The 18,500-nt window shown below is 55.0% G+C and overlaps 1 protein-coding gene across 1 annotated transcript; it reads right to left on the bottom strand.

Moving 5' to 3' along the window:
• Positions 1 to 4,640: 4,640 nt before the first annotated feature.
• On the bottom strand, positions 4,641 to 7,719 carry LOC135639007 (uncharacterized). Its single transcript, XM_065152695.1, has 5 exons — positions 7,219 to 7,719; positions 6,559 to 6,693; positions 6,085 to 6,516; positions 5,583 to 6,008; positions 4,641 to 5,486 (listed from the first exon to the last, which is right to left on the bottom strand). The coding sequence occupies exons 1-5, from the start codon at positions 7,717 to 7,719 to the stop codon at positions 4,641 to 4,643; spliced, it is 2,340 nt and encodes a 779-aa protein (XP_065008767.1).
• Between the last annotated feature and the right edge of the window lie 10,781 nt (positions 7,720 to 18,500).

Raw genomic sequence — 18,500 nt, forward strand, 5'->3', positions numbered from 1 at the left:
GTATTTATTGTCAATCAATTTTAGCAATAACTGATAAGAAGATATTTGAAAACACCACATTAAAAGAAGGAATTGATTGATATCAAGAAAAACATTTCATTAACTCAGATGTGTGACAAAATGAAAATTTAAAATATTTTTCATTCCGAATCACTTTAATACATGCTAAGTTTAATCATTATGATGACAATAAACATGCTATCATATCAATCATTAATAGATTAATGCTTTCAGATTACACCAGCAAGTTCTGCTTGGGGGAAATATAATGATCATCCACAAGCATTAGCAAACAAAACTTTGATAGGTGTTATTCTACCTATAAATCTATCTTCTATTGATATATATGCCATTTTTCTAGAAGACAATATATTTAACTTCCTCAATGATATATAGCCAAGTAGCTTGATGATCTATATCTAGGAGAATTTTCTCATAAATTAGTGTTAACATAGAATGTATTAATATCTAAACTACCTTGTATCACTATCATTTATTTGATTATCATATATATTATTTTAAAAGACATACATTTGTAATATATTTTACATGGATATTAATGTCAATTAAAATTCTAACAATATTATATCTGATGGTTAATTTAGGGGAGATTAATTTTATCGACATATCTATAAGATTTTTTGTGTGTTTTATTAGGATAAAAAATGCTGCATCTAAAATTAGAAAAGTCAATAAACTATTAATCATGATTAATTATAATTAACATTATTTAAGAAAAAAATAAACAAATATATAAATACTAAAAGATATTTAATTTTATTAATCATTCCAATTCTTGAAAGGGTATGAATGTCATTTAGAGTTACAACTAATAGTCAAATGGTGGAGCAGCTGACAAAGCAAGATCCGAGTAAGAACGTGGTGGTGCTGGCAACTGTGGGGATCGGCGGCATCGGAAAGACCACCCTCGCTCAGAAGGTGTTCAGTGATGGCAAAGTCAAAGCCAACTCCGGCACCACCATCTGGGTGTGCGTCCCAAGAGTTCAGCGAGACGGATCTTCTCGGAAAAATCATTGAAGGTGTTACGGTAAGTAACTCTATGAGCCGTGACCTCGACCCGGGTCGATGCGGCTGGTTCAGGGCTCCAAACGCCGAGTGGATCCAGTAGTGGTCGAGTACCTGTACACAGGTCGGGTCGGTAGAGTGGCCCGACCCCTCCGACGATCAAGTCAGTGACGCAGAGAGGAGTGTTGAGTGAGAGAGAGAGAGAGCCCCCCTGCCCGTTGGGAGCCAGGGGGTATTTATAGAGGGGGTTTGATGTTACCTGATGTGTCGTCCTGCAGGAGCAGGGCCGTACCTCTGATGGCGTCCGTCGTCGTCGTGGACGTCGCGTGGAAGGCCGGGCTCCCGCAGGGTATGGTGCATGTCGCGTCGGCGTTAATGCTCGCTCGGTATGGGCGCGTGTCGTGTCGGTGTTAATGCTCGCTTCCTAGGGCAGCGCGCCGCACAGGGGTGGCTGACGTGGGGGTGTATTATGTCAAATCCGGGATATTATGTCAAATCAGTTTTTACCCCTATCATATGCCCCCCCCGAAAGGAGCTATGCGTCGGTTTTGCCTGCAGGGAGTCCGAGGCATGGCTTCTTGCTTCAGGCGGGCTGTTTATGCGGGTCTGAGGGGCATGGTGCAGTCGAACCGATCGCGCGATGCGTGGAAGGCCGAGTGGGATTGGACTCGGGAGCGATGGCGACGAGGGCCGAGGAGTGCAACGCAGGCGAGGTGACCGTGCAGGTGTGGTCTCGGGATGATGTAGAGCCGAGGGCCGAGGAGCACAACGCAAGCGGGGTGGCCGCGCAGGCATGGTCTCGGGATGGCGTAGAGCCGAGGGCCGAGGAGCACAACGCAGGCGGGATGGCCGCGCAGGTGTGGTCTCGGGATGGCGTAGAGCCGAGGGCCGAGGAGCACAACGCAGGCGGGGTGACCGCGCAGGTGTGGTCTCGGGATGGCGTAGAGCCGAGGTGGTACTTGGCTCTTGGCCAGCGATCGGTTGCGGCCGGCGATTGGCTATTCGAACGTGCGCGGGCGCGGGAGGCCGAGTCGCTCTTCTTCTGGGGAAAGTAAAGGGCTCCCCCTTTTGGGGGGCTGCCTGTTTTCGAGGCTGATATGATTGGGCGCCTTCGTGCTTCGCACCGCGCTGCCACTGGCTGCCATGTCAGACTGCATTTATGGCGAGGTGATGCTCTTTGTTTTTTGAAGCGTACTTTGGGAGACGAGGTGTTGCCTTTTAGCGGGACGCGGCCTGCTTATAGGCAGCCTGAGGCTAGCCGCTGGGGGTTTCTTCATCTGTTTTCGTCGCGCTACTTCGTACCCCCTCGCTTGTCTCGCACCAATCGTTCCTTGCTAAAGGTCAGTGAGAATGGTGTCTTCCTCCTCCCATTCGTCTTTTTCAAAGGCCGCGGAGACGACGACTTCGTCGAATCCCGCCTCGTCGTCTGATGAGAAGGCGGCCCGGGCCCTTGTGGCCTTGATGTGGCCGCACGACCACGACTCTACCGTGGGTGAGTCGTCGCTGAGCCTCCTCCGGGATCGTTATGGTATCCCGGAGGAGTTTGTCCTTCTTGCTCCTGAGCCCGGTCAACGGGCGTATAACCCAATTCCTAAGGGCTTCGCCCTCACCATAGACGCTTTCGAGGTCGGGCTGCGCCTCCCCTTACACCCCGTCATAGCTTCCTGTATTTCCTGGTGGCGTATCTCCCCATCCCAGATGGCGCCGAACTCATGGCGCTATCTGGTGGCGTTTTTGGGGGAGTGTCACTATGCCCACATAACCCCGACCCGTGCCCTCTTCCTTTCCTGCTTCCGTCTTTCCAAGGGGTCGGGGGGCTACTATCTGTCCGCCCGAGCAGGTTTTCGGGTGAGCGGGGCCCCTTCCAGCAATAAGGGGTGGAAGTAGCGTTTCTTTTTCGTCAGTCGCCCGGGAGATTGGGGGTTCGGGATCCGCTGGGGGGCGCGTGCGATAAACAACACCGTCCCGGTTTTGGACGACGAGGGGCGCCGAGAGCTCCAGAGGCTTAGAGAGATCCTCCCGGCCTCCCGAGCCATCCGGAATATGTCCGAGCGGTGGTTGGTGGAGGCGGGTCTCAACCCGGTGCCTCTAGGTATGCTCCCTAGGGCGGTTCTTTAGGGGTTCTCCTCTTTTTGCTCATGGGTTGCCCTCTTAACTGATTGTGGTTTTGGTCTTTCCTCGCAGAGATGGTGCGTCTCGAAGCTCTTCGAGGGGGAAAAACTTCTTCGGCTGCGTCGGGCCGTTCGCCTTCCGTTGCCAGGGCGGGAACGAGGGAGGCCCCCGTGGACGTCGAGGCCGGTCAACCTCGGAAGAAGGCACGGGTGTTTCCGAGCGACGGTCCTGAGGTTGTCCCAGCCTCGGCGGAAGGTGCCGTGGTGCTGGCGGCGAAGGCTGCCGCAGCACCAGCGGTCGAGGCCGCCGTAGCGCCGGCGGACCATGCCGCGGGGAGTCTGGAGGAGGGCGAGGCTGGCCCGAGTGGGCGTGCGGCGGTGGAGGCGCCTCGCCAGCCCTCCATATGCGAGCTTCTTCGTCTTCCGCTCGGGAGAGAGGACGAGCCTTACCTAGCTCGGGAGGTGGGCGCTCTCCCGCGCGGCGCGGCCACTGACTCGTTAGTGGGCCGGTGGGACGGTCTCACCCGGGGCAGCCGGGTGTGGGCCGACGGCGATTGTGCGGCCAGGTTCGTCCACGGAGGGCTGCATCCCGACATAGCTCGGGATTTGTACACTTTATCCTCCGAGGCTTTGCTTAGCAAATCCACTAAGTCGCTGTTGTGGGTAAGTGTTGTCTCGTCCCTCTGCTTGTGCATTTTGGGACGTGCCTGGTTTTGACCTCTCCCCTTCCCCAGGGCAACCATTATGTCGCCGCGCTGATGGATCGCGTCCGTGATGCGGGGCGGGTCATCGCTGTCCTGAGTAGTCGCAATGCCGAGCTCCGGAGGCAGGTGGACGAAGCTCGGGTTGGAGCGGGCCCTAAGGCTGTCGCGGCGGCCGAGCGGCGTGCCTCGGACTTGGAGGCGGAGGTGGTGCGCCTTCGATCTGAGCTCCAAGCATCCACAGAGCGGTCCACGGAGTTTCAGGCGCGGCTGGAGACGTCCGAGGAGCGTAATACAGAGCTCCAGACGCATTTGAAAGCGTCGGTGGCCGAGGCTCGCTCGGCGAGGGCGGACTCCCTTGAGCTGATCCGACGCCTCGAGGAGAAGCGAGCTGAGGCGCGGGGGGCTTCAGAGGCTCTTGATGCCGAGATCCGCCAGAGGCCGAGGAGGGATAAGAAGCTGATCGAGGACTACAAGGACTCCCTGGGATTCCAACTCGGCCTTGTTCGGACCGGGCGGGTTTCATACGAGTACGGGTATCGGGTTGCCCTTGCTCGTTTCAAGGTGCGCAACCCTGGCTCGGAGGTCATGGAGGATCCCTTTGGTTCCTTCCCCGAGGACCTGGACGTTGGTATGCCAGCCGATGTTCCTTTCGACGACAGCCCGGATGCCCCCAAGGAATAAGGTTTTTTTTGTACTTTTGCTTTATTTTGTAATGCGCTTTTTGAATAAACATGGTCTTTCCCTTCTCTAGCAGATTGTCTGTGTCTCGGCATGGCTATGTCTTTGGCCCGGTCTTTACTTACGGGAAGTATTTTTTGAGATTTTGGGCGTTCCAAGTCCTTGGCAGGGGATGACCCATCATTGTGGTGAGTCGGAATGTTCCGATTCTGATGACTTCGGCCACCCGGTATGGGCCTTCCCAGTTTGGAGCTAACTTGCCTCTTGCCCTGGTCGGGTCGCTGACCTCGGTCCTCCGTAGGACCAAGTCGCCTAGTTTGATGGGTCGGGGTCGGACCCTTTGGTTGTAAATCCTTACGACTGCTCTTTTATACGAGAGGGCTCTTACATGTGCATTGGCGTGCCGCTCCTCCAGCAAATCGAGGGCTGCTCGAAGTCCTTTGTCCGAGGCCTTTTCGTCGTAGCTTCGTGTTCGGAGGGTGGTGATGGCCACCTCAGGTGGCAGGACAGCTTCAGTTCCGAATGCGAGGCTGTACGGGGATTCTCTGGTTGCGGTTTTGGGAGTGGTGCGCAGCGACCACAGCACGTTGGGGAGCTCGTCTGTCCAGGTCGATCGGGCTGCGGACACTCTTCTTTTGAGTCCGTCCAGGACGGATCGGTTGGTTACCTCCGCTAGCCCGTTGGTCTGAGGATGGGCCACCGAACTGAACCTCAGTTGGATGCCATGATCGGCACAGAACTCCCGGAATCTTCTGCCAGCAAACTGAGGTCCATTGTCTGTGATAATGGCCTTGGGTAACCCGAACCGAGTTACTAGGTTCTTCCACACGAACTTCTCCATTCGATGTTCCGTGATTGTCGCCAGTGGTTCAGCCTCGACCCACTTTGTGAAATAGTCCACCCCCGCGATTATGTACTTCTGCTGTCCAGAGGCTGGTGGGAAGGGTCCGAGCAGGTCCAAACCCCACTGTGCGAATGACCACGCGCAGTCGATGGGACTGAGCGGAACCGCGGGCTGTCGGGGTGCGCGGGCGTGCTGCTGGCACGAACTGCACCGCTAAACGTAGGCTTTGGCGTCCCGGCACATGGTCGGCCAGTAGTAGCCATGACGGAGTATCGTGTGCGCCAAGGTTCGCCCGCCGATGTGCTCGCCGCATACCCCCTCGTGGGTTTCGGTTAGGACCATCTGGGCTTCGTCAGGCTCTAAACATCGCAGGAGGGGATAGGTGAAGGACCGTTTGTAGAGGTGGCCACACTCCACGGTGTACCATGCGTGCATACGACGCAGGCGCCGAGCTGCAACTTCGTCGAGGGGAAGGGTTCCATCCCGCTTGAAGCGTAGCAGCTCTTGTACCCACGTGGTCGGCGCGCCGCCTAGGGCTGTAATTGTTATTTCGATGGCGCGGGCAGGGAGCTCCTCAACCTCTGGCCATGCTTCGGAGGTCGGTTTCGACGCCAGCTTAGCCAGTGCGTCGGCTCGCTCGTTCTCCTCCCTCGGAACATTAGACAATGTAAAATAGCGAAACTTGGCAATCAAGTCCCTTACCCCGTGTCAGGTATTTCGCCATGGTTGCGTCCCGAGCTTCGTATCCGCCGTTAAGCTGCTCGGCCACAAGTTGCGATTCGGTGAGGACGCGTATCGCGGCCACCTGCATCTCGAGGGCCAGCCTTAGTCCTGCTAGGAGCGCCTCGTACTCCGCCTCGTTGTTGGTGGCTTTGAACCCGAAGCGAAGGGATCGCTCGAACGAGCGTCCGTCAGGGGCGAGGAGGACCAGCCCAACGCCGGCGCCCCTTGAGTTGGCCGAGCTATCGACGTGTAGGGTCCAAGCTTCGGGAGCCTGCTTGAGATCTACGTCCTCCAACTGCGTCAGCTCCGCAATGAAGTCGGCTACCACCTGGGCCTTGACAGCGGTCCTGGGCGAGTACCTTATGTCATGTTCGCCGAGCTCCACCGCCCATTTGAGGAGCCGTCCTGCAACATCAAATTTTGTTAAGACCTGCCGAAGGGGTTGGTTGGTGATGACCTCCACCGGGTGTGCCTGGAAGTAGGGGCGCAACTTCCGAGCTGAGAGCACCAGGGCGAGCGCGAGTTTCTCTATCGGCGGGTAACGCTCCTTAGGTCCACTTAGGACGTGGCTGACGTAGTAGATCGGGAGTTGTTGGCCGGAGTTTTCCTTGACCAGGACAGAGCTGACTGCATGCTGGGAGGCTGTTAGAACCCTTGCAGATTCTAAACTTGGGGTTGATCTCTTTAGGGGATCGGCCTCCTTGGAACTCTATAGGGGTTCCTCCCTCCAAGTTGCTGCTCAAAGGCTGCAGAAAAGATTCATCTATTGCTTGAGAAAAGAGGAGGAATACATGGCTATTTATAGGGCTTCTAAACCCTAACTCCTAATATGACTCCTACTTAAGACTCTTACTTCTAACCAACTCCTAATAGGACTCCTACTCAAGACTCCTATTCTCTTACAACTCCTAATTCTTCTCTAAGAAAAAACCTCCTACATGAATGTCCCTCTCAATTAGGACTCTCCTAACTAGAGTCCTAACAGAATGTCCCTCTCAATTAGGACTCTCCTAGCTAGAGTCCTAACAGAATGTCCCTCTCAATTAGGACTCTCCTAGCTAAAGTCCTAACAGGTTTACATGAATGTCTCTCTCAATTAGGACTCTCCTAGCTAGAGTCCTAACATTTTTACATGAATGTCCCTCTCAATTAGGACTCTCCAAGCTAGAGTCCTAACAGAGGCCGCCAAGTAGAGGCCAAGCTTCTCGCCCGGGGAGACAGAGGCGAGCCGGGGAAGGCTGGCCATGTGCTGTTTTATTTGTTTAAAAGCTTCCTCGCATTCTGATGTCCATTGGAAGTTCTTCGGGCTTTTGAGCGCCTTGAGGAGTGGGAGGCAGCGATCGCCCGATCGGGCGAGGAAGCGAGAGAGAGCGACAAGTCTTCCGTTAAGTCGCTGCAGGTCTTTAACCGTCCAGGGGGACTGCATGTTGATTATTGTTTGAACCTTCTCCGGGTTGGCGTCGATTCCTCTCTCGTGCACGATGAACCCAAGGAACTTCCCGGAAGTGACGCCGAAAGCGCACTTCGTGGGGTTGAGCCGCATGCCGAACTTGCGCAGCGTGGCGAAGGCCTCGGCCAGGTGTGTTCTTGCCTCTTGGCTTTTCATGTTCATGTCGTCCACGTAGACCTCCATGTTCCTCCCGATTTGATGGGCGAACATCTTGTTTACCATTCTCTGGTATGTGGCCCCAGCATTTTTTAGCCCGAACGGCATGACTTTGTAGAAGTATACGCCTTGATCGGTGAGGAAGGCCGTGTGCACTCTGTCCCCGGGCGCCATCCTGATCTGGTTATACCCTGAGTAGGCGTCCATAAAAGAGAGTCGCGCGTGACCGACCGTCGCGTCGACCAGCTGGTCGATCTTCAGGAGGGGGTAGCAGTCTTTAGGGCATGAGTTGTTGAGATTGGTGTAGTCGACACACATCCTCCAGCTTCCATTGTGTTTCTTCACGAGGACTACATTGGACAGCCATTGAGAATATTTGGCTTCTTCTATGAAGCCCGCGGCTAGGAGCCGGTCCACCTCCTCTTGTATTGCACGTTGTCGGTCAGGGGCCTAGCGCCGGGCCTTTTGTTTCACCGGGCGAGCGTCAGGTGGGATGTTGAGATGGTGCTCCGCGACCTCCGGGTCGACGCCCGTCATGTCCCATGGGGACCAGGTGAAGACGTCGGCATTTTCCCGTAGGAAGCCGACGAGCTGCTCCCGTTCCCGCTCTGGTAGCTCCAAGCCGATCTTCACGGTTTGGTCCGGCCGAGCTTCTCGCAAAGGAATGTCAACGGTGGACCCCCTCGGTTCGGGATGAGGAGTTAGTTTTTTCGTTTCCCGCGGATCTTTCAGGGGCGCCTCGGTCCTGACTCTCTTGCCCAATGACACGGCGGTAAAGTAGCACCGCCTAGACTCTCGGGGGCTTCCCGTGGCTTCCTCGACTCCAACATGAGTTGGGAATTTAATGGTCTGGTAGTAGGTCGAGACGACCGCTCTGACCTTGTTGAGGGTCGACCGACCGAGTATGGCATTGTAGGCGGTAGGAAGGTCGACCACCAGGAAAGTGGTCATCATCGTCTTCGACTTCGGCGGGGCCCCCATAGTCAAGGGCAAAGTAATGGCCCCTAGGGGTGATATTGAATCTCCCGTGAAACCGGTGAGCGCCGAGCACACCGGGCTCAGCTTCTCCCTGGCCAGGCCCAGCTTCTGAAAGGAGTCGAAGTAGAGTATGTCGGCCGAGCTCCCCGTGTCGACCATGATCCTCTTCATCTGTGCGTTGGCTACCCTGGCCGATATTACCAAGACGTCGTCGTGGTCGGGTCGCTCGGCGGCTCCGATTGGGAAGGTAATCTCGGGCTCTGGCTCGTGCCCCGAGGCTTCGTCGGGAGCGGCTCGGGCATACGCCTTCCTGCCCGACATGGAGCCTCCTCCTGATGCGGGGCCCCCGGCTATCACATCGATGTGCGGCTCGACGGGGCCCTCTGGGCGAGGCGACTGCTGTTTGTTCGGCCGGAGGTACTGGCCGAGGTGACCTCTGAGGATGAGCTCCTCGATTTGCCTCTTCAGCTCGTAGCACTGCTCAGTGTCGTGCCCGTGCTGCCGATGAAATCGGCAATATCTTGATCGGTCTGCGAGCTCCCGCGGGTTCCTCATCGGGCGAGGGTCCTTGAGCAGCCCCTTCCCCTTCTCGTGTAGGAATATTTCAGTCCGGGACGAATTCAAGGCGGGAAGAGGGGGCCTCGGGTCAGGTCTGTCCGACTTTCGCCGGGAGGCGGCGGGTTGTTGCTGTCGGGGCGGCTCTGACTTGATCTTTTTGTGTTCCTCCTGCCTTCCAGCCATCGAAGTCTCCGCGGCGATAAACTGATTGGCACGCTGGAGCATCTCGGGGACCGCGACGGGGGGTCGTTCCACGAGCGACCAGAAGAACCTGGAGGGTCGCAGGCCTGTCATGAATGCCTGCATCAAGAAAGAGGGGTGAGCATCCGACAATCCACGGATTTGTGTCGTAAATCGGTTCACAAAATGGGAGAGGGGTTCGTCCTCCTTCTGGCTGAGCCCGAGGAGCAATGCCATGGACGGCTTCGGTCGGGCGTACGCTAGGAAGTTAAGCTCGAAATCCTTGGCGAGCTGGTCGAAGGAGGCGACGGTCCCTGGCTTCAGGCCGCTGTACCATGTGCGGGCTGGCCCCCGCAGAGTTGTTGGGAACGCCCTGCACATCAGGGCATCGGAAGTCCCGAATAGTGCCATCTGGGCGCGAAAAGCGGCCACGTGGTCCGCCGGGTCGGTGGTGCCGTCATACGCGTCCAGTGAAGGGAGGCGGAAGTGCGGCCGAATCGCCTGATCTTGTACCTCGGGGGTGAACGGAGATCCTTGGTGTCCGTCTGCCCCGAGTTCTCCCTTTGACTTGCGAACTTCCTATTGTACCTCGTCAAGCCTTTGACTGACGAGGCGTAGCTGAGCTCGTAGGGCATTTGTCGAGTCGGCGGTGGGAGCCTCGGGCTCGGGGCGGCTCGTCGTGTCTTCTGCTTCCCGGCTCCCGGGCCGAGCTGCGGGGTTTCGAGGTGAGATGGGGAGCTCAGGAAGTGGTGCGTGAGTCTGGACAGGGGTCTCCTGTTGCAGCGAGGGCCGAGCCGTGTGTGGAGGGGTCCGTTGGGAGACGATCGGGATGATGGTCTGGACAATGCTTGTCAGGGTTCGGACTTGGTGGGCGAGGTCGTGAAAAGCCTCGGGCGATACTGACGACGGGCCAGCAGGTGCGCCATCGGGAGGCGACAGGCCTGGGTCATTGAACAGTCGCCAGTAGCGTTCCGACACCGCTGCAAGGCGCTCATTGTGGGTCTCATCATGTGGGGGATGTTCCCCCGAGGCAGGGAGCCCAGCGGTTGAGGATCCGTCGAGGTGGATTCGCTGATCACCTGACATTTGGATGACCCTCCTAGCGCCAATCTGTTACGGTAAGTAACTCTTTGAGCCATGACCTCGGGGTCGATGCAGCTGGTTCAGGGCTCCAAATGGCTGGGATCAGCAGCGGGAAAGTGCCGGGACGCCGAGTGGATCCAGCAGCGGTCGAGTACATGCACACAGGTCGGGTCGGTAGCGCGGCCCGACCCCGCCGACGATCAAGTCAGTGACGCAGAGAGGAGTGTTGAGTGAGAGAGAGAGAGAGCCCCCCTGCCCGTTGGGAGTGAGGGGATATTTATAGAGGGGGTTTGATGTTACCTGATGTGCCGTCCTGCAAGAGCAGGGTCGTACCTCTGATGACGTCCGTCGTCGTCGTGGACGTCGCATGGAAGGCCGGGCTCCCGCAGGGTATGGTGCATGTCGCGTCGGCGTTAATGCTCGCTCGGTATGGGCGCGTGTCGTGTCGGTGTTAATGCTCGCTTCTTGGGGCAACGCGCCGCACAGGAGTGGCTGACGTGGGGGTGTATTATGTCAAATCCGGGATATTATGTCAAATCAGTTTTTACCCCTATCAGAAGGTGCTGGTGGAAAATATAATAGTGAACAAAGCAGGAGTCTGCTGGAGCCCTTGGTGGAGGGTCTCTTGAGAGGGAACAAGTTCTTGCTGGTGTTGGATGATGTTTGGGATGCTCGGATCTGGGACGACTTGCCCCGCAATCCTTTGCAGGGAGGAGCAGTAGGCAGCAGGGTGCTGGTGACCACCAGAAAAGAAGGGATCGCGACGGCCCACGTCCACGAGATGAAGCTGTTGCCTCCGGAGGATGGCTGGTCCCTCCTGTGCAACAAAGCGACTACGAATGCAGAGGAGGAAAGGAATGCCCAAGATCTCAAGGACATAGGCATGAAGATTGTTGAGAAATGCGGAGGGCTTCCCCTGGTCATCAAGACCATCGGAGGGGTCCTCTGCACCAGAGGACTCAACAGAAATGCGTGGGAGGAAGTTCTCCGCAGCGTCGCATGGTCATGGACCGGGCTTCCCGAAGGTGGGCACGTATCTGAGCTACCAACCTTCCGGCCCATCTCAAGCGATGCTTTCTCTACTGTGCCTTATTGCGCGAAAACTATGCGTTCCACATGTCGGACATCGTCAGATTATGGATAGCCGAGTGGTTTGTCGAAGCACGAGAAGATGTCACTTTGGTGGAAACAGGGGAGCAATATCCTAGAGAGCTGCTTCATAGGAGCCTTCCACAATCGGAGTCTTACGGTCTGGACTACGATGAGTCTTCCATGATGCATGACCTCTACGATGGCTCGGCCATTTTCTATCGAGAGATGAGAGCTTGTTCATTAGTGACGTGCTGGAGAACTGCTGCCGCCCCAATGACCACTAAGCTCCCGTCTCTTGTCAAGAAATGGCCGAGTGATCGCAGCAGGTCATACATGGTGCAGCTCCAGCCGACGTACAGACGGGAGCTTAGTGGTCATTGGGGCGGCAGCAGGTCTCCAGCACGTCACTAATGAACAAGCTCTCATCTCTGGATAGGAAATGGCCGAGCGATCGTAGCAGGTCATGCATCATGGAAGACTCATCGTAGTCCAGACCGTAAGACTCCGATTGTAGAAGGCTCCTATGAAGCAGCTCTCTATGATATTGCTCCCCTGTTTCCTCCAAGCTGGCATCCCCTCGTGCTTCGACAAACCCCTCGGCTATCCATAATCTGACGACGTCAGACCTGCGAAACACATAGGCTTCTTTGAACAAGGCACAGTAGAGAAAGCATCTTTTGAGATGGGCCAGAAGGTTGGTAGCTCAGATACAATGCTCCGTGCCCACCTTCGGGAAGCCCGGTCCGTGACCATGCGGCGCTGCGGAGAACTTCCTCCCACGCATTTCTGTTGAGTCCTCTATCGCGGAGGACCCCTCCGATGGTCTTGATGACCAGGGGAAGCCCTCCGCATTTCTCAACAATCTTCATGCCTATGTCCTTGAGATCTTGGGCATCCCTTTCCTCCTCTGCATTCATTGTCGCTTTCTTGCACAGGAGGGACCAGCCATCCTCCGGAGGCAACAGCTTCATCTCGTGGACGTGGGCCGTCGCGATCCCTTCGTTTCTGGTGGTCACCAGCACCCTGCTCCTCGCAAAGGATTGCGGTGCAAGTCGTCCCAGATCTCAGCCCTCCACACATCATCCAACACCAGCAAGAACTTGTTCCCTTTCAGGAGACCCTCCACCATGGGCTCGAGCAAAGTCCGGCTCTGTGCTCCACCGTGACTTCCCCCGGCGCTAGTGACGATATCCCTGAGAAGATCCGTCTCCGTGAACTCTTGGGACACGAACACCATATGAAGGTGAATGTGAAGGACACAGATATGTTAGAAATTGTACCTTCATGGAGGATTCATTAAGCAATACTGTTTTGTGTTCTTACGACTTTAAGATAAAAGAAAAGAAAAAGAAAAAAAAAAAGGACTGGATCGGCTTTGTGTTCTGTTCTTGAGTGGATGATCAGAATCTGAATTGATGGTACTAAATAGCAAGTTCGTGATTCTCAATAATGGACAGAAAGAAAAGATGAGGCAGATTAGGCTTCAAATAAATGCAATTTTCTTCGAATGATTGTGCTGAGTCCTGCGTTTCATCACTGGCGTCAAACCCCCTTTTTTTTCTCTCTCTTGGAGCTGAAAGAACACATTGGAAACACCAAATCAAAGTGGAGGAAGTTGAGGCCCTCTAACATATTGGATCCAATCTTTAGATAGAGAGTGAACAGAGATAAGTAGGATATCACATACCTTTCTTCCTCATTGCTCCCGTAATGACAATGCCACATTAGTTTTCTCCAAGTCAAGAGATCTCTTCAATAGATCAGAGAGACCTTGAAATTTGCATTTGCTTGAAACATTAAAACCTTGAACTGTGCATGAAACAGTTGCCATAGATCTTTGCTAACTTATTGACATGAGCTGTAGGTTCCTCGATGCGTTAATTATTTATATCCTATTGAACTTATAAAAAAAAGGATAGAGTTATCAAACAGAGGAAGAATAGAACAACCTTAAATCTTCTATATTTCTATCAAAAACTCTTTAAAATTTCAGAAACTCTGTGTTTCACGACCAACATATAAGGTTTATATAGTCTCCAAAGATACATTACATTAATTGTATTCAAAATGAATCATAAATTTTTTCAAGAATCAATAGTCAATTTGACTTATCATTTTCATAGTCATTTAATCAATTTTTTCTCTTGATGCAATGAATCTGTAATGAACATTTTTTTTGATTAAATTAACCTCTTTACGATGCATGAACAAATTTAATTCTAACATTTTCCCCCCTTAAACTTGATGCATCTAACATACTAAGTTTCTTTCGAAGTTGATCCATCTAACAAGTTTAATCCATTTTTACTCTTGATGCATTGAATCTCTCTCTTGATGCAATGAACATTTCTTTTGATTAAATTAACCTCTTTACGATGAATGAACAAGTTTAATTCTAATATTCTCCCCCCTTAAACTTGATCCATCTAACTGCTATGTTTCTTTCAAAGTTAATCCATCTAACAAGTTTAATCTATTTTTCTTCTTGATGCAATGAATCTCTCTCTTGATTCAATTAACCTTTCTTTTGATTCAATTAACCTATATATATATATATATACTAGGCCATTTGTAAAGATAATATCTTCTCGATTAATATAATAAATTAAGAAGGTAGTGTTTTCTGGATTATTACATAATACACATGACCTTAAAAAATCAACTTATTATAATAAATATCAAAAAATATTTCTCAATCTTTTTTCTTCGATATTAAGGTCTTATTTATTTTTTTCTTCGTCATTTTATATCACCGTTGACATTTAAAGAGAGGAGGAAAAAAAGAAGATTGTGAAAAAGGAGAAAAATAAATTATAGATAAGAGTACAAAGATTTTATTGGAACCAAGCTATACTATTTATAAAAAAATATGTAGATCTTCACAAATGGCTGAGGCATGTCCATGTAAGCTTCTTTAGCTCATCCTTGTATTTCTAGAATATTTTAGAGCATCCAATTACTAATTAAAGTAGAGAAAATTTTTAGACATGTTATTGATGTGTCTTGAGGCTTACAATTTGATGTATTGACGATCGAGGTTATAATCAGTATCCACTCTAAATTATTATTTTTATTTTTAAAAATTATTCATTATAAAGCTTGTATAGTACAATAAGTGGTACCCATCTTATACTAACCACTAGTGATCTTGTAGTCGACATATTATCTATTAGTGATCTTATTTGTATCTATTGTTATGGTAAGTAACATTTTTAGCCGTGGCCTCGGGCCGTCGCGGCTCGGTTCGGGTCCGGACGACGAGGATCTCCCTGGGGCGTTCCTCGGGGTCTCCCGGCGGCCGAGCACGGTCGTTCGGGTCGGCAGCTCGGGTCGGCGGGTCGGGTCGGTAGGTCGGGTCGGTAGATCGGGTCGGGAGGCAGCTCCGCCGCAGCACTGGGAAGAGGCGACGTCGTCTCGCACCTGCACACAGGTCGGGCCGGGAGCTCGGCCCGACCCCTCCGACGATCAAGTTAGTGACGTGGAGGGGGTTTAGGAGGAGGAGAAACCTCCGTGTGTTGAGTGTGTCATCCCCCTTTTTGCTTAGGACTCAGGGATATTTATAGAGGAGGTTTGATGTTACCTGACGTAGCTGTTTGTAGGGCGGGACTGTACCTTTGATGGCGTCTGACATTGCCACTAGGGCTGCATGGGAGGCCGAGCTGCTGTAGGGTATGGCGAGCCTCGGGCAGTGTGTCGCTTAGGGGGATGCTGTCATGGTGTGTCACATCGTCATTTTTGCCCCTATAATATGCCCCCCCGAAAGGAGTTATGCGTCGTTTTTTGCATGCAGGGAGTCCGATGCATGGCTTCTTACTTCAGGTAGGCTGTTCATGCAGATCCGAGGGGCATGACTCAGACGAGCCAGTCGCGCGAACGCGTCTCGAGCAGCACGAGGCCGAGGTGCGCAACTTAGTCAGGAAGCTGAGAAGAGTTGGACTAATGGAGCCGATGAGGGCCGAGGAGCACAGCGCAGGCGGGCTGGATGGCGTAAAGTCGAAGAGCCGAGGAGCACGATGCAGGCGGGCTGGCCGCGCAGGCGTGTCCCGGGTGGCGTAAAGCCAAGGGCCGAGGAGCACAACGTAGGCGGGCTGGCCGCGCAGGTGTGTCCCGGGCGGCGTAAAGCCGAGGGCCGAGGAGCACGACGCAGGCGGACTGGCCGCGCAGGTGTGTCCTGGGTGGCGTAACGCCGAGGGCCGAGGAGCACGACGCAGGCGGACTGGCCGCGCTGGTGTAGTCTCGGGTGGCGTAAAGCCGAGGGTCGAGGAGCACAACGCAGGCGGGCTGGCCGCGCAGGTGTGTCCCGGGTGGCGTAAATCTGAGGGCCGAGGAGCACGACGCAGGCGGACTGGCCGCGCAGGTGTGTCCCGGGTGGCGTAAAGCCGAGGGCCGAGGAGCACGACGCAGGCGGACTGGCCGCGCAGGTGTGGTCTCGGGTGGTATGGAGCCAAAATGGGGTGTCCTCGAGCATTAAGCGACTGAGGAGGCCTCTGGCATTATGCGACCGAGGTGGTGGCCTCGGTAAACATGGAGCCGAGGCACTCGGCGCAGGCAGGCTGCGGCCGAGGGACGTAACCCAGGTGGGCAAGGTAGTGGATATGGTTGAGGAGTTCGGCGCAGGCGGGCTGCCCGCGCAGGCGTATCTCGGGGTTTGTGGAGCCGGGAGGCACGACGCAGGCGCACTAACGGCGCTGGTCTGTCTCGGGAACATGGAGCCAAGGAGCACGACGCAGGCGGACTAGTCGCGCAAGTGTGTCTCGGGGATGATGGAAGCGAGGAGCACGACGTAGGCAGGCCGACCGCGCAGGTGTTGTCTCGGTCATCATGCTGCCGAGGAGCACGACGCAGGCGAGCAGACCGCGAAGGCGTGGTCGCAAGGGCCATGTGGCCGAGTAGCACGACGCAGGCAAGCAGGACGCGAGTAAGTGGTCTCGGGCACCATGCGGTCGAGGAACACGTCGGAGGCGGATAGGCCGAGCCGAGGTAGATCTCGACAGTGATTGGCCAAGGTGCTCGGTGCAAGCAGGCTGCGACCGAGGGACACCGCTCAAGCGGGCAGGGCGCGCTGAGGTGGGCTCGGCGCAGGCAGGCTGCAGCCGAGGTGCTTGGTGCAAGCAAGCTGCGACCGAGGGACACCGCTCAGGCGGGCAGGCCACGCTGAGGCGAGCTCGGTGCAGGCAGGCTGCGACCGAGGGGCGAGACCCTGTTGGGTAAGCCGTCCTGAGATAGACTCGGCAGTGAATATGGCCGAGGAGCTCGGCGCAGGCAGGCTGTCCGCGCAAGCGTGTCTCGGGGGATATGGAGCCGAGGGGCACGATGCAGGAGGGCTGGCGGCGCTGGTGTGTCTCGGGAACATGGAGCCAAGGAGCACGACGCAGGCGAGCTAGCGGCGCAGGTGTGGTCTCGGGCATTATGCGACCGAGGATGACGACGCAGGCGAGCTAGCGGCGCAGGTGTGGTCTCGGGCATTATGCGACCGAGGATCACGACGCAGGCGGGCAGACCGCGCAAGCGTGGTCGCGAGGGCCATGCGGCCAAGTAGCACGACGTAGGCAGGCAGGACGCGCGGACGTGGTCTTGGGCACCATGCGACCGAGGATCACGACACAGGCAGACAGGCCGTGCCGAGGTAGATCTCGGTAGTGTGTGGCCGAGGTGCTCGGTGTAGGTAGGCTGCGACCGAGGGACACCGCTCAGGCGGGCAGGCCACGCTGAGGCGAGCTCGGTGTAGGCAGGCTGCGATCGAGGGGCGAGACCCTGTTGGGTAAGCCGCTTTGAGATAGACTCGGCAGTGAATATGGCCGAGGAGCTCGGCGCAGGCAGGCTGTCCGCGCAAGCGTGTCTCGGGGGGTATGGAGCCGAGGGGCACGATGCAGGCAGGCTGGCGGCACTGGTGTGTCTCGGGAACATGGAGCCAAGGAGCACGACGCAAGCGGGCTGGCGGCGCAGGTGTGGTCTCGGGCATTACGCGACCAAGGATCACGACGCAGGCGGGCAGACCGCGCAGGCATGGTCGCGAGGGCCATGCGCCCGAGTAGCACGACGCAAGCGGGCCGGACGCGCGGACGTGGTCTCGGGCACCATGCGACCGAGGATCACGACACAGGCGGACAGGCCGTGCCGAGGTAGATCTCGGCAGTATGTGGCCGAGGTGCTCGGTGTGGGCGGACAGACCGTGCATGGGGCCGAGGTAGCAGGTTGCGCCGTCAGCCGAGGAGCTGACGCGGGCTGGCCGTGCATGGGGCCGAGGCAGCGGGCTGCTTGCTGCGCATGGGGCCGAGGAGCCGAGGCAGCGTGCAGCGTGTTGGCTGCGCATGAGGCCGAGGGGCCGAGGCAGCGTGTTGGCTGCGCATGGGGCCGAGGGGCCGAGGCAGCGTGTTGGCTGCGCATGGGGCCGAGGGGCCGAGGCAGCGTAGTGCTTGTCGCGCGCGTGGGACCGGGGAGCCGAGGCGCACGGGGCCGAGCCACGCGCGTGGGACCGAGGGGACGACGCGCGCGGGTTGGTCGCGCCCGTGGGGCCGACGTGCACTGGGACCAAGGAGCCGAGGCGCACGGGGCCGAGCTCGCGCGGGGACCGAGGGGACGAGGCGCGCGGGCTGGTCGCGCGCCCCTATCATCTGTCATATTATTTGATTTAACTTAGTTCGAAATTTTGATCAGTATGACAAAACTTGATGTATATATAAAATCTTATACTTAAATTTTTTTATATAGGTGTATGTTAGTCCTACCAAGTGTGAAACCACTTCTTTTGTTGGTCCTAAGGGACATTGGGAGGCTTCGGGGAGGTTGACCTTTACGGACGGACACGCAAGGGTGCCACACGACTTAGGCAAAACCGGCTAAGTCCGTGACAGATTATCTATTAGTGATCTTATTTGTATCTGTCATATTATTTGATTTAACTTAGTTTAAAATTT

This window comes from Musa acuminata, chromosome BXJ1-3 (genome assembly GCF_036884655.1).
Source record: "Musa acuminata AAA Group cultivar baxijiao chromosome BXJ1-3, Cavendish_Baxijiao_AAA, whole genome shotgun sequence".
Lineage (NCBI taxonomy): Eukaryota > Viridiplantae > Streptophyta > Magnoliopsida > Zingiberales > Musaceae > Musa > Musa acuminata.